This window comes from Mixophyes fleayi, chromosome 1, assembly GCF_038048845.1.
Source record: "Mixophyes fleayi isolate aMixFle1 chromosome 1, aMixFle1.hap1, whole genome shotgun sequence".
Lineage (NCBI taxonomy): Eukaryota > Metazoa > Chordata > Amphibia > Anura > Limnodynastidae > Mixophyes > Mixophyes fleayi.
In genome coordinates, this window is record NC_134402.1 from 177251573 (window position 1) to 177266758 (window position 15186).

A 15186-nucleotide genomic window follows, 5' to 3' on the forward strand; every position below is an offset into this window, starting at 1 on the left:
TTTAAAAAACTTGGGAATAGTGGGGAAATAACTATGCCCTTAGAAGCACAGAGCACAGGACACAGCACCACTGGACTGAACAGGACACGGCACAGGACCCAGCAGCACTACGGAACTCAGCAGGACAGAGCACAGGACACAGCACCACTGGACTGATACTGCAGAATGTGTGAACTTGGTAATATTGCAGTACCAATGGACTTATAATGCTGGATTGGTTTTGCAAATTTGGTTATAATTATTATATATTTTTTTTTTTTTTAAATTTTTTATTTTTTTTTACTTTTTTTTTATTTTTTAAAAACTTGGGAATAATGGGGAAATAACTATGCCCTTAGAAGCACAGAGCACAGGACACAGCACCACTGGACTGAACAGGACACGGCACAGGACCCAGCAGCACTACGGAACTCAGCAGGACAGAGCACAGGACACAGCACCACTGGACTGATACTGCAGAATGTGTAAACTTTGTAATATTGCAGTACCACTGGACTTTTACTGCTGAATGTGTGAACTTGGTAATATTGCAGTACCAATGGGCTTATACTGCAGGATTGGTTGTGAAAATTTTGTGGTAATTAAAAAATATTAAAGTAGTTTTTGGTATTTTTTAAAAAAACTTTTTTTTATTTTTTTAAACACAGGGGAATATTGGGGAAATAACTATGCCCTTAGAAGCACAGAGCACAGGACACAGCACCACTGGACTAAACAGGACCCAGCACAGGACCCAGCAGCACCACTGACCTCAGAAGGACAGAGCACAGCACACAGCACCACTGGACTGATACTGCAGAACACAGCACAGCACAGCACAGCACAGCACAGCACTAAACAGCACAGCACAGCACAGCACTAAACAGCACAGAACTAAACAGCACAGAACTAAACAGCACAGAGGACCACCTAACACACCCTCCCTCTACCCTGATCAATGCCCGAGTGAAGATGGCGGCGACTAGCGGGGAATTTATAGGATCCGAGTATCGCGAGATCCGACAACGGGATTATGAGTCAGAGCCTCAGTTTCACTTTTGAATTTGGCGCCAATACCCGGATCTGTCTCGGATCCGACTCGGATCCGCAACGTTCGGGTGGGCTCGGATTTCAGAAATCCGAGTGCGCTCATCCCTAGTGGAGAGTGTGTCTGTAGGTAGTGTAGTTTGTTCTTTGTGCTTGTAAGTCCTTCAGTGTTTTGTGTTTTTCTGTCCTCTGGGTAAAAATGTCCAGAGATAGGAGGGGAGAACAGGCCGAGGAGAGGGAGATGGAGGTTGAGGGGTCAGAGGAGGGAGAGGGAGAGGTTGAGGAGACAGGACAGGGCAGGAAGACCAAGACAGGGAGGAATGTGCGCTTCTCACATGATGAGAATTGTGTGTTGGTGCACAACATCATTCCCTGCTACGAGGTCATCCTAGGGAACCTGGCAGCCCGGACTCCTCTAAGGCGGCGTCACCAACTGTGGGGGAGAGTCTGTGATGCCGTGAACGCGGTGGGCCCACTGAAGCGGACAGTGGCACACTGCCACAAGCGCTTCTCTGATAGTAAGAGGAGGCTTAAAGAGAAGATGGCCCAGGAAAGGAGGTCGACAAGGCGCACGGGTGGTGGCCCCCCACTTCGTATGGAGTACACCACGTACGAGGAGGAGCTGCGCCAGATAATGCCGGCTGAAATTGTAGAGGGCATAAATGTCCAGGACACCGACTCGCCCTCTTTTGGCCAAGTAGTTGGTGAGTTATTTGTTTTTTTTTACCCTAACAGTATTTTAACTGCTTTTCTCTTTTTAAAACTGCTTTTCTCTTTTTAAAACTGCTTTTCTCTTTGCAAACGTTTTTTCTTATTATTTTTTTTTTTTTTGATTTTCAAAGTGTATTTTTGCCTCTAATAGTTTGTAAAGGTTTTTTTTTCTCATAGAAAAAAAAATACAAAAATTGCAAACACATTCGTGCAATAAACAGTATATTTGGAAATTGTTTTTTTCTGGAAATACATTGTATGCTTTTTCTAATACATCCAGAATCGCCAGGACCGCAGTTCAGTCCCAGTGCCAGACCTACACCTCCACCTTCAGCGAGAGATTCGGGCACAGACGAGCAAGCAGGTGCGTGATTTCTGTTTAGGAGAGAAATAATGGAGTTACTTGATTTTCTGTGCAAATGTTGCTGTCAATGTTTTTTTTTTTTTTCTTTTTATTGTTTGCAATGAGAAGTTAGGGCTACATTTTACTAAACTGATATGTTGCCTATAGAAACCCATCAGAATATACCTTTACTTTATTTATTGCATTCAATAAAATGACAGCTAAAATCTGATTGGTTGCTATAGGCAACATCTCCACTTTTGATAGCATGCAGTTTAGTCAAAATAACCCAGCATGTACTACACAGTCCAAATGATAATGGGTATTAAAAGGATAATAAGTGCATCCGTAAGCAGGTAGCATAGGACTAGAAATCAGGAATGCAAACATTGTGAAAGAATCTGTAGTTGCTAAAGATTATTCTTTCCTATCCAGTGTTCAGAATGCAATATACAAACATATTATATACTATATACTTACCGTCATTTTTCATACACAGGGCCCTCTTCATACCAGCCACCTCAGGCGGTGTCCCTGGAAATGTCCCCTGAGCCAGAGGATCTAACAACCATCACCCTGGTAACAGTGGATGCCCCTGTGTCTGGCCTCCAGGAAGTTTCACCTGGCCCTGCTGAACCATCACACCACCAACCTGCACCTGCACCTATGGACCCAGCCAGAGAAATGGCGCTGTCTATTGGCGCATTCCAGCAGCAACAGACATTATTCATGGACAGGCAAACTGGCCACATGTCACAAATTGCGGCCCAGTTGAGGCGAATACACCGCTCCACTAGCCAAATCCCTGCTGCAATAAACCGGCTGGCAAGCGCTTTGGAGCAGACGAATGTGCAGCTGGCCCAAATGTCTGGGTCTGTGGACGCCATGCATTCCTCCGTTCGTGAGGGGAATGCCAATGTTATCCGGCTGGCAGGCCAACTCCAGCAGGAACTGATTGCCCGCTTGCCGGCCCCTTTTTCATCGGCCTCCACCAGTACTGCTAGTACGCCGAGCAGATCCACACATAGCACTCCTCCAAGGAGAGGTGCTCGCACCAGGGGTGGGCGAGGGAGGGTAGAGAGTGGGGCTAAGCACAGTGATATGCCAGCGATAAGACGGCGCTAGGGCAAAAAATGTATTCTTGGGGAATGTGTTGTGTAAGCGTTATACTTTTTCTTTTATTATGTTGTAATGCAATAAATGCAGTTATATTTCATTCATATCATTCTTTCTTTTCTTCCCATTAAACAAGAGTATACTGTTTTCTTTAAAACGATGCACTAATTTCATGTACACATTGACCTCTAACTGTCACTTTACAGGGATTTTAACAATTACAACATTCACAGTACACACTATCCTCTGTTTAAAGGGTCCAATTTTATTAAAATATTCCATTAATAAAACCATTGCACTGACATAAAATCAAAAACCAATATATGTTTTTTATTGTATGCACTTACATTTAAAGTAGTTTGTAATGAGACGGTCTCAAATCTGCCTCCCCCTGTGTGCTCTGCACATCACCAAATGGGACACGGGCCCCTACTTGTTCACTGTGTACTGCAATAATCGGTGGGGTAAGTTGATGTAAAGCTAGATTATGTATCAGACAGCAAGCCAGGATAATATCAGACACCTTAACAGGTGCATACATAAGCACCCCACCAAATATATCTAGGAACCTGGTTTACATGAGTACAAACATTGGTACTACGTCCACATCAGGCAAAGATTCCAGATTCATACGCACTTTAAATGCATGTGGAGTGGCCGGTAAACCTTTACATCAGTAAATAGGATTCAATAATACAGGATGGGAAAAAAAAACAAAAAACCTCAAATTACATGCCAGTTTGCCCATTTCCCATATACAATCCTAAAGGAGGAAACTTTGCACAAAATAGCTCTTTCTCTTATGTTAGACATGGCTAAATAGTTCAAACAGCACACTGTTTGAACAATCTCGCTGCTCACAAGCAGCGCTTTCATTTTGGTCTATTGAATGGCGGTTTTCCGGCGGCTTTATAAACCCCCTAATAGTAAATCCGGCTGTTTGTATGTAGAACATTGTTGAAACCGTCATGGCGCTTTATACAGAGGCGGGTTTGGAAACATAATTTTTGGCCGTTTGGACGGCGGGTTTAGCCTTAGTAAATCCGGCGATGGCTAAACCGCCGCCAAACCCGCCGAAAGTCGGCGGGTTTACAAACACGCCTGATAGTAAATCTAGCCCTGAGTCATTAAGGAGAGCAAAGCAAAAAAAAGGAGTAAGTTTGATCCTGGACAAACCATGTTACAATGCAAGGGGTGCAAACTAGTTTATTATTTTTCACATAAGTTAAATACTGGCTGTTTTGTCATGTAGCACACAAATATTTGATAGCTTTATTTTTACACTGAATTTTAAAATTGATCTAGGACATGTTCTATCCCAACTATTAATCTTTTCCCCACATTTTAAATTTACCTACCCCTCCAATGCAGCATGGTTTTGCGCAGGTGCAAAGTTACTCCATTTGTATGCATTACTCTCCTTAATGACTCAGGCCCTTTGAATGTATCCTTCGCAAAATTCTTTCTGCGCATGCGCAGAACAGGTTACAAAAAGGGCTTACTACAGCCGATGATTTAAGGGAGTGAACAGGGTGGGGAATAGGCGGATTAACATAGGCAAGGTACAGTAAGGGCGTTTCTGTGCAGGGAACATCCAAGTCAGCTTCCAGCACACTGAGAAGTGAGCTGGTTTCAGTTGTAACTCCTGCTCCTTCCAGGGATCTAGTTTAAATCCTGTGCCTAGTCCAGCGACTGTAAAGTTCTATAAAGTGTTAAAAATAGAATTTAAAAAAAATATGTGTGGGGGTCCCCGTCTACAAACACTATTAACCATTGTGCTGACAGCCTAATGCTGGCAATGGCAAAATCCATGGGAGGGAGAAGAGATGTTATTTTGTTAAGCTGACGCCATCTTGTTGCCTTACAGCTATTTTGTCCTTGTACAGCTTAAAGACAGCTTAAATGCAGCTAGTTTGTAGAAGTTATTCGTTATTATTTTGCTGTTTGCAAGAAGCTGTGCCCACGACCTTGGATATGGCAGACAGGAGATAAACCACCAGCCCCCTTGGGAGAATTCCTGTGAGAATGTAGCAAGGTCTGTGGAACTAAATCATGCACAATGAGTGTTTAAGACAAAAATAACACAGTTAGGGGCATAGTTTGCTGAAGTACGTGATTTTTTGTAACCAGAGTGCTATGAGTATGTGAATTTGTAAACAATAAAGGAGAGCTAATTGCAGTGTCTTTTATTTTCACCGGCTGATGAGCTCATAAACTGGTAAACTAACGTTTACAGATGTACTGACTGATTAGATCCAACAGAGATCCCCCTGATTTTACAAAAACCAGCAGTAGGCAAGCCTACCTGGGCTGGTGGCACTAAACCAGAATCAGGACGAAACGCGTCTGATGAGTTTTTGCACAAAGTTGGCTTCATTCTTTATTCAGATAGCACTTTAGATGTAAGAGGAACTTAAATACCTCATCTTCATTTTCTATCAATTTTATAATAGAGGAACACGCACCGAACGGCACTAAGCACAAATTCATGATACCAAACTCAAGTTTTGGTGTTGGTGTACAGTACCGACATAGGATAAAACACTGGTCAAAAATCCCTCCGGAGGGCAGGAACTGACTTCAAAATCTTGGTAAGAAGTTATTCTAACTATTTATAACCAGGAATGGTTCCTATTTCTCTGAGACAATTATACGGAGGAGCAGATTAAAAGGAGCGATAAGCATTTATTTGTTTGACTAGAACACTTACTGGGAATAGCAGTTTTCCTCTATATGTGAACAGAGGGACCGATCATACAGTACTAGGTATTTTCAAACCCGGACATTTATCTTTCTAATGGTGTTAATAAAAGATTATCTAGATGGATTTTGATGACATTGTGCCCCTTGCGTTTTTATGTCTGGGCTCCATGATCCGATCATTGTAGTGCTGGAAATATCTCAGAAGCCGCTATATATATTATCATTACCTCTTGCTGAAAGAATAGTCTGATTTTCCTTTTTTTACCTTTTTTTGGTGGTTTTGCAATTTGATGTTTATTTTGTATGTATGTGTATTTGTCTGATGTTTGGCTGGTATTGTTTTTATCAGTTTTTAATAATTTAATAAGTATTTAATAACCATTGGATTTTAATAGAGACCAATATCTTCCTTCTTTTTGGAATATTTCCTATCATACTTAAGTCAGAACAATCTTCACAACGCTTTTTCTCGTTTTTGCTTTTGTATGTTATACCCCCTACTATGACAAACAGTCCCAGGCTGTTCAGCACGGGGGGCCGAATTCCCCTAACGAAAGGGTTAATGTCAGTGTAAACACAATTTTAGTCTGGGGAACTACAAGTCCCAGCAAGCCCAGGTTAAAAATAACAGTTTGGGCATGCTGGTGCTTGTAGAATTATAAGCACCAGCATACTCATGGTAGCCAGGGCATGCTGGCACTTAGAGTACCACAATTGCCAGCATGTCCTGATACCCAGGGCACACTGGGCCATGTAGTTCCACAAACTAAAATTTTAATAAAACACACCCCTCATTAAAGCCACATTAGTTTATAGAAAAAACTAACTAAAATGTAAATAAATCAAACACCTCTTTGTTGCCACATATTTTTATTAAAAATAATAAATCCCTATATACTTACCATATGATATCTTCATTTGTGGTCAATTCAATCTTATAAGCTTTTAATCCAGATTGCTTGACACCATAAAAAAACTCATTAACATTCCCAGGTCCTGTTCTTGTCCAAAAAATATCATCCAAGGTCCTGGAGTTGTCCATTAACAAAATGCCAAAATATATTCCAAAGGTTGTTGAAAATAATCTTCTTTTCTTTTTTCTTGAAGCCAAAATAATCCTCAGGATCCTGCTTGGCAAGAAAACAAATCACTACAGCGCAAAGCAAAACTATGATCTTCTATGGAATAACATTCCCAGGTCCTGTTCTTGTCCAAAAAATATCATCCAAGGTCCTGGAGTTGTCCATTAACAAAAGGCCAAAATATATTCCAAAGGTTGTTGAAAATAATCTTCTTTTCTTTTTTCTTGAAGCCAAAATAATCCTCAGGATCCTGCTTGGCAAGAAAACAAATCACTACAGCGCAAAGCAAAACTATGATCTTCTATGGAATAACACCCGCTGCAGAATAAATTGTTAACAGACGTGAGGTCTATTAATATGCTAGGGGGGATTCCCACGCTGTCATGGGAAACCCCCTAGCTTATAAATAGACCTTGTAAGACCTAAAAAACTTAAGTTTCTACTTTGTTCTTTGCTTTCTAGTGGCCTGCAAACATGTAGTTTTTAATACAGACAATGACATTAAAGTTATCACTATCAGTCGACACTTACACCTGACTTGTAGCTGGTACAAATGATTCGGCTACAAAAATCTAATTTAGAGAAACTCAGAATTTGATTCGGCCGCATCTATATCAGCACACCCTCTGCATGACTTTACTGTACAATGCCTATATTCATCCACCCATTCACACGATCCCACCCCCCCATTCTTCCCTTCAAGTCATAGGCAGTCGTGCCATTTGCTTCAGACATAAATTTCGTGAAATTGTGTTTATTGGTGTAAGAACTGTTTCTGAGCATGTGCAGAGCTATTTCACACAAGATATAGCACGCAAATGGACTTGTGTCCGAACATGAATCAAGCACAATATAGCTTATATGATATATGTGTTATATACACCACTATATTTTATATGCAAGTCTTTTTTTTACTCTTAGTTATGTATTTTATTTTATAATAGCGCTAGAAATGGATGCTCAAACCAAGCTTCAAGTTCCATGCATGCTCAAGGTTCCCACACATGCTTAATAGAGTGAAACAGGGGCCTCTAGTGTGTTAAGTAAATCTTATAAGTCTGTGCTACTTTCAACTGTGTATTGCTCAACTGCCTTGGTTTTAAAATATTGTTAATTCATGGTGAAAAGCTTTTTTTTTTTTTTTTTACAATTACACTTATTGCCACAATAACAAGAATTTTGCTAAATACCGGTAGGTCCCTAAAATCTTATAGAATAAAGAAATAATTGGGCAGTGGCCCCTCCTCCAAGGCAAAACTTCAACTCACCCAGCACTAGACAGATTGGGCTGGTTCATACTCTACCAGGGAAATCATGAGATTAAGATCGCCCTGTCATACTAGAAACCATCCCCAGACAGGTCATCTGTTGCCTTTATGAGAAGAGGGGGTGGGGGTGGTCACACAAACAAAGCATGCCCCTCATCCCAGAGACTCCTAGCCCTGCTCTGAAAAATGCTGGGACTCTTTCTGGCGCACATCGCTTGGAGAAGACTGTAATAAAAAGAAATTGGGATCCCTGGAGTTATAATTTTGTTGTTGATTATACCAAAGCATATAAATAAATAACTGAACCCGTCATATTTTCAAATAAACTTTAATTGAATAAAATACTCCTAAACCACTTTCTCACAAAATAAAATATTTTTATTTATCTCTTTATTCTTGATCCAATGGGAGAAAAAATCCCTATAAAAGTTGACTCAATGGCTTGCTACGAATGCCCACCTCTAAATGACTGAGACCTGGAATTGTCACTCAATCACAAGTATTTTCCCATGCTTGCTGCGTGTGATTGGATAACAAATAAGGGATGTCCCTGCCAATCCACATAACTGTCATACAGAGACTTATGTAGCAAGCATTTGCATATGCTCATTATATTACAAAGACAGGAAAGTTTTTAATTTGATTATGACAAAGAACAAAAAGACAAGAATATATTTTATGTTAAAGTGGTAATAGAGGTGTTTCAATCAGTAAATTATTTTATTAAACTTTATTTTTAATTATGTTTCTGCATGGCTTTTTGTGCTATTGTGAATCTACATATTATTGAATGCACTGGCAGCCACTGACTGAAAGGAAATGTTGGTGCTTTTATGTCAAAATCACCTGCATGCTCTTCCAGTCAATGGTTGTCAGTGTTTGGGGTTCAACAAGTGGATTCTGGAACTTGTAGTTCCAAAAGACCTGGCCTTAATTCCAGGTAAAAACAGCTGTTGATTCATCTGCTGAATGGAATGACAAGGTGCTCTATTTTCACGTCCACTTATTGTGCTGTTTTGTTCATGCTCTAATGCATACAGATGCACCCATTCAGTATCCCAACCCCAGTCAGGCCTATACCCTCAATGTTGACGCATCCAAGAGAGAAGCAAGATCCGTGTTCTCACAGACTGACGACAAAGGTGACCTTCATCCCTGCTCCTTCTTTATGAAGAGGTTCACCTCCAACTAGAACTTTATATGTGAAACATGGATAAATAGCTATTATCTTGGCCTTCACTGAGTGGAGACACCTTCCGGAGGGGGGCATTCTCCTTTTCTATTTTTACCAACTACAAGGACCTGCCGTGTTTTCAGGGGACAATGAGGTTGAACTTGCTCACCCAGTTTGACTTCATTATAACCTCCCAGCCTTGTGTCAGCAAAGTTAAGGCTAACGCACGATACCAGTTGTTCTCTCTTGATGATCCATCATGGAGGGCAAAGTCATTATGCATTCAGGATTGATTCTGGGAGCAACCTTGTCTGGGATTGCTGGACAGGATCCAGGATAAATGGGCAGCTAAGGTGCCCAAGGCACATAAAGGCAAGAGGTTCATGCCTCTCGCTGCCAGCTGCAAGTTCTGTAATGTTAGGCAGGGCATCCTGGCATCAGCAAAATCATTGATTTATTCCTTTGGGAATTTTGGTGGCCTACTATTAAGAAGGATGTTGTCTTTTTCAACCAGTCCTGTACTACCTGTATAGGCCATTCCACAGAGGCCACGGGACTATATTTATATGGATTGTATTACTGACATCATCTCCCAAGACAATACCACTATCCTTGTTGTAGTGGACTGCTTCCCCCAAACAATTCCATTTTATGGCTTTGGAAAACTGCCACCGACCTTCCAAATTGCTCAGATTTTCAACAAACTCTTCTGGCTTCACACACTTATTTTGGAGATTGTCTCTGATGGAGAGTTCAAAGTTCATAGCTATGTTTTGGAAAGCCTTTTATATGGAAATGGGAATTTCACTCCACTTCTTGTCCAGGTACTATACCCACTCAAACAGACAGATGAAGTGGGCTAAACAATCCCTCGATCATTTCTTATGCTGCTTTGTCTCAGATGCCTAGGACAATTGGTCCCAACTGCTTGCATGGGCAGAGTTCTCACTGTGTAATCTGGCGTAAGAGTCCTCAGGGGTATTCCACTTCTGCTTTATCAACAGTTTCCACCCAGGAGATTATTCTGATTGGCTTGACCATTTCAATGAAGTGCTGATTGCAAAGTAGCGAAAGTTGTGCAGTAGTCCAGGTGAGGTGACTAGCTAGATTGCTTTTCTTAGTAGATTGTTGATTACAGGAATTGTGAGAAGGTGTTTGTTGCTGTCATTGTGAATAGATTTTTGACAGCTGTTATTTGGAGCTAGTGTTGCTAATCCTCACAATAATTGTTTTCTGACAGCTGTCACCTCGAGCAAGTGTAGTGAGTCCTCATAGGCTGAAGATGGTGATAGTAAAGCAAGAAAATATTTGTGAACCAAAGTAGACTGGATGGGACAGGTTTGTATGCTACTTGAAAAACAGCCACGATTTTCCTTATGTGCAAAATAATAAACTTATTGCCACCCCTTGCATTGTAACATGGTTTGTCCAGGATCACGTTTAATCCTTTTTTTTTTGCCTGGCTCTCCTTAATGATTCAGGCCTAAAAGAGTTTATTTTGCAATATAGAAATGGTCTGGAGCCCGCATTGTAGAGACATCTGATTGCAGTGCACCACCAAGTTACATCACCTGTACCTCAACATTTTCACAGAGACTGTGTAAAAATAACCTGTATGTGCAAGGACCCCCTGGTCATTTATATCCATGCAAGGAGCTAGCCACGGTTAAGAAGAAGGCGCACTGCCTAAACTCTGCACCTCAACACTACACAAATTGACAAGGGGTTACATTTAAAATTAGGGATGTGCACCAGCGACTTTTGGTGTCTCGTGTTTTGTGTTTTGGATTCGGATTTTCGCGATGTTTTGGGTTCGGATTTGTTTCACAAAACACCTGCCGAAAGGTTTTGGTTCGGATTTAAGGTTTTGGAATCAGATTTTTTTTGAAAAAAGCATAAAAAGTTCAAAAATCAAGGTTTTGGGCTTATTTTCACTCCTACGCTATTATTAACCTCAATAACATTCAATAACAAGCATTTCCACTAATTTACAGTGTATTCTGAACACCTCACAATATAGTTATTAGTCCAAAATGTTGCAACGAGGTATCTTTCTGGAATGCGTAGTGGAGTGATCCCCACAATATAATAAGAAAACCATCAACTGGTCTTAATCGCACCAAAAAATGTACCTGGACTTCGTAGAGGAGTGGGTCACCACAATATAATTTAAAAACCCTGAACTTGTATGATTCGCACCAATAAATGTATCTGGACTGCGTAGAGGAGTGGGTCACCACAATATAATAAGAAAACCATCAACTGGTCTGAATCGCACCAAAAAATGTACCTGGACTGCGTAGAGGAGTGGGTCACCACAATATAATTTAAAAACCGTGAACTTGTATGATTCGTACCAATAAATGTATCTGGACTGCGTAGAGGAGTGGGTCACCACAATATAATAAGAAAACCATCAACTGGTCTGAATCGCACCAAAAAATGTACCTGGACTGCGTAGAGGAGTGGGTCACCACAATATAATAAGAAAACCATCAACTGTTCTTAATCGCACCAAAAAATGTACCTGGACTGCGTAGAGGAGTGGGTCACCACAATATAATTTAAAAACCCTGAACTTGTATGATTCGCACCAATAAATGTATCTGGACTGCGTAGAGGAGTGGGTCACCACAATATAATAAGAAAACCATCAACTGGTCTGAATCGCACCAAAAAATGTACCTGGACAGCGTAGAGGAGTGGGTCACCACAATATAATTTAAAAACCCTGAACTTGTATGATTCGCACCAATAAATGTATCTGGACTGCGTAGAGGAGTGGGTCACCACAATATAATAAGAAAACCATCAACTGGTCTGAATCGCACCAAAAAATGTACCTGGACTGCGTAGAGGAGTGGGTCACCACAATATAATTTAAAAACCCTGAACTTGTATGATTCGCACCAATAAATGTATCTGGACTGCGTAGAGGAGTGGGTCACCACAATATAATAAGAAAACCATCAACTGGTCTTAATCGCACCAAAAAATGTACCTGGACTGCGTAGAGGAGTGGGTCACCACAATATAATAAGAAAGCCATCAACTGGTCTTAATCGCACCAAAAAATGTACCTGTACTGCGTAGAGGAGTGGGTCACCACAATATAATAAGAAAACCATCAACTGTTCTTAATCGCACCAAAAAATGTACCTGGACTGCGTAGAGGAGTGGGTCACCACAATATAATTTAAAATCCCTGAACTTGTATGAATCGCACCAATAAATGTATCTGGACTGCGTAGAGGAGTGGTCACCACAATATAATTAATAAAAAACCCTCCACGGGTCTGAATTTCCAAAAAAAAAAATCTGGACTGTGTAGTGGGGTGGCCCCGGTACTAAATTTGATACCTAGCCCACAATACCTCCTCCAAGTGTAGTGTTTATAACATATTAACACTACACTAATTCTAGCACGTCAAACCCTCTTGTTTTAAATAATGACAGGGCATTTAACTTTTGATTTAATTTTTTGAATTTGTTGACATTTTCTTTTACTTTTTGAACATGGCAAACGACTGTTGAATGGTCACATAATGCCAAAAAAATAGTTGCAAGATGGAATTGTCCTTGGGCCCTCCCACCCACCCGTATGTTGTTGAAATAGGACATGCACACTTTAACAAACCAATCATTTCAGCGACAGGGCCTACCAAACAACTGTGGCTGAAATGATTGGTTTGTTTGGGCCCCCACACCAAAATACCAATTCATCTCTCCCTGTACAAACTAAACAGGCCCTACTGAGGAAAGATGTCGTCCTCATCCTCAACCTCTGATTCCTCTCCCCCTACAGTGTGTACTTCCTCCTCCTCACACATTATCAATTCGTCTCCGCTGGACTCCACAACCACAGGTCCCTCTGTACTATCTGGAGGGCAGTGCTGTACTTCATTGAGGAATTGATTATTCATTTTTATAAACATCATTTTTTCAACGTTCTGAGGAAGCAACCTCCTTCGCCGCTCACTGACCAGGTTCCCCGCTGCACTAAAAACTCTTTCCGAGTACACACTGGAGGGGGGACAACTCAGGTAAAATAGAGCCAGTTTGTACAGGGGCTTCCAAACTGCCTTTTTTTCCTGCCAGTAACAATATGGACTGTCTGACATGTCTATTTGGATGGTGTCAGCAAAATAATCCTCCACCATTTTTTCAATTGTGACAGCATCCCATGCAGCAACAGTAGAAATGTCTGCAATGGTTGGCAGGTCCTTCAGTCCGGACCAGATGTTATCAGTATCCCCGCCAGCGGCTCTTTTAAGAAAACTGAGCTTTTTCCTCGCAGCCATAGATGTGGAAGAAAATGAGGGTGGAGCTGTTGGCATGTCACAGTCCTCTTCAGAGGACAATCTCCTGACCAGAAGGTCTTTGCACCGCTGTAGACTTGTGTCCGCCGGAAACAGAGACACAACATACGCTTTAAACCGAGGATCGAGCACGGTGGCCAGAATGTATTCCTCTGACTTTAAAAGACTGACCACCCTCGGATCCTGGCAAAGCGTACGAAGGGCTTCATCCACAAGAGCTACATGCTTTGTTGGATCGCAATGCTTCACCAGCTCCTCCCTCACTTTCTCCAGCTGCTTCTGCAACAGTCTGATCAGGGGAATGACCTGACTCAAGCTGGCAGTGTCGGAACTGACTTCTCGTGTGGCAAGTTCAAACGGCTGGAGAACCTTGCACAACACGGAAATCAGTCTCCACTGCGCTTGACTCAGGGGCATCCCCACTCCTTTGCCTATGTCGTAGGTGGCTGTGTAGGCCTGAATGGCCTTTTGCTGCTCCTCCATCCTCTGCAGCATATAGAGGGTGGAGTTCCAGCGCGTCACAACCTCTTGTTTGAGGTGATGGCAGGGCAGGTTCATGCTTTTTTGATGTGCCTCTAGCCTGCGGTAGGCAATGGCTGAATGCCGAAAGTGTCCAGCAATTTTGCGCGCCACGCAAGCATCTCCTGCACACCCCTGTCACTCTTGAGGTAATGCTGCACCACCAAATTAATGGTGTGTGCAAAACATTGGACGTGCTGGAAATTGCCCATATTTAATGCCCGTACAATGTTACTGGCATTGTCTGACACCACAAATCCCCATGAGAGTCTAAGTGGGGTAAGCCACTGGGAGATAATTTCCCTCAGTTTCTCTAATATGTTGTCAGCGTTGTGCCTCTTATTAAAGCCTGTAATACACAATGTTGCCTGCCTTTACACGAGCAGCCATTTTGTAGATGCTGCTACTGATGCAGCTGTTGCTGTTGCTGCGGAAGGCGATGCATCTACCCAGTGGGCTGTCACAGTCATATAGTCCTTCGTTTGCCCAGAACCACTTGTCCACATGTCCGTGGTTAAGTGGACAGTGGGTACAACCGCATTTTTCAGAGCACTGAGGACACTTGATCGTACTTCTCTGTACATTTTTGGTATCGCCTGCCTAGTGAAGTGGAATCTCGAGGGGATTTGGTACCGGGGACACAATACCTCCATCAACCCTCTAAATCCCACTCCACTGATGGCGGACACCGGGCGCACGTCTAACACCAACATTGCAGTTACAGCCACAGTTATACGCTTTGCAATAGGGTGACTACTATCGTATTTTGTGGTCATGGCAAACGACTGTTGGACGGTCAATTGTTTTATGAAAGACTTAGCGGTCTTACGACTTGCCCTCTGGGAAGATGACTGACTAACAGCAGCAACAGCAGCAGTGGCAGTAGTAGGAGTACCGCTGCAGGATTCCTCGGATGAATCCCGTA

General features: G+C 41.9%; 1 protein-coding gene across 1 annotated transcript; it reads left to right on the forward strand.

Annotated features, from left to right (window-relative positions):
- Positions 1 to 1531: 1531 nt before the first annotated feature.
- LOC142105001 (uncharacterized) lies at positions 1532 to 3205 on the forward strand. The gene is made up of 3 exons (XM_075189499.1): positions 1532 to 1730; positions 2018 to 2101; positions 2580 to 3205. Exons 1-3 carry the CDS (start codon positions 1568 to 1570, stop codon positions 3203 to 3205), a joined length of 873 nt encoding a protein of 290 aa, XP_075045600.1. The 5' UTR covers positions 1532 to 1567.
- The last annotated feature ends 11981 nt before the right edge of the window (positions 3206 to 15186 follow it).

Coding starts and splice junctions, on each gene's coding strand:
- LOC142105001 (XM_075189499.1), top strand. CDS start 1,568: ATGGCCCAGGAAAGGAGGTCGACAAGGCGCACGGGTGGTGGCCCCCCA. Junction 1,731..2,017: donor CTCTTTTGGCCAAGTAGTTG/GTGAGTTATTTG, acceptor TAATACATCCAG/AATCGCCAGGACCGCAGTTC. Junction 2,102..2,579: donor GGGCACAGACGAGCAAGCAG/GTGCGTGATTTC, acceptor TTTCATACACAG/GGCCCTCTTCATACCAGCCA.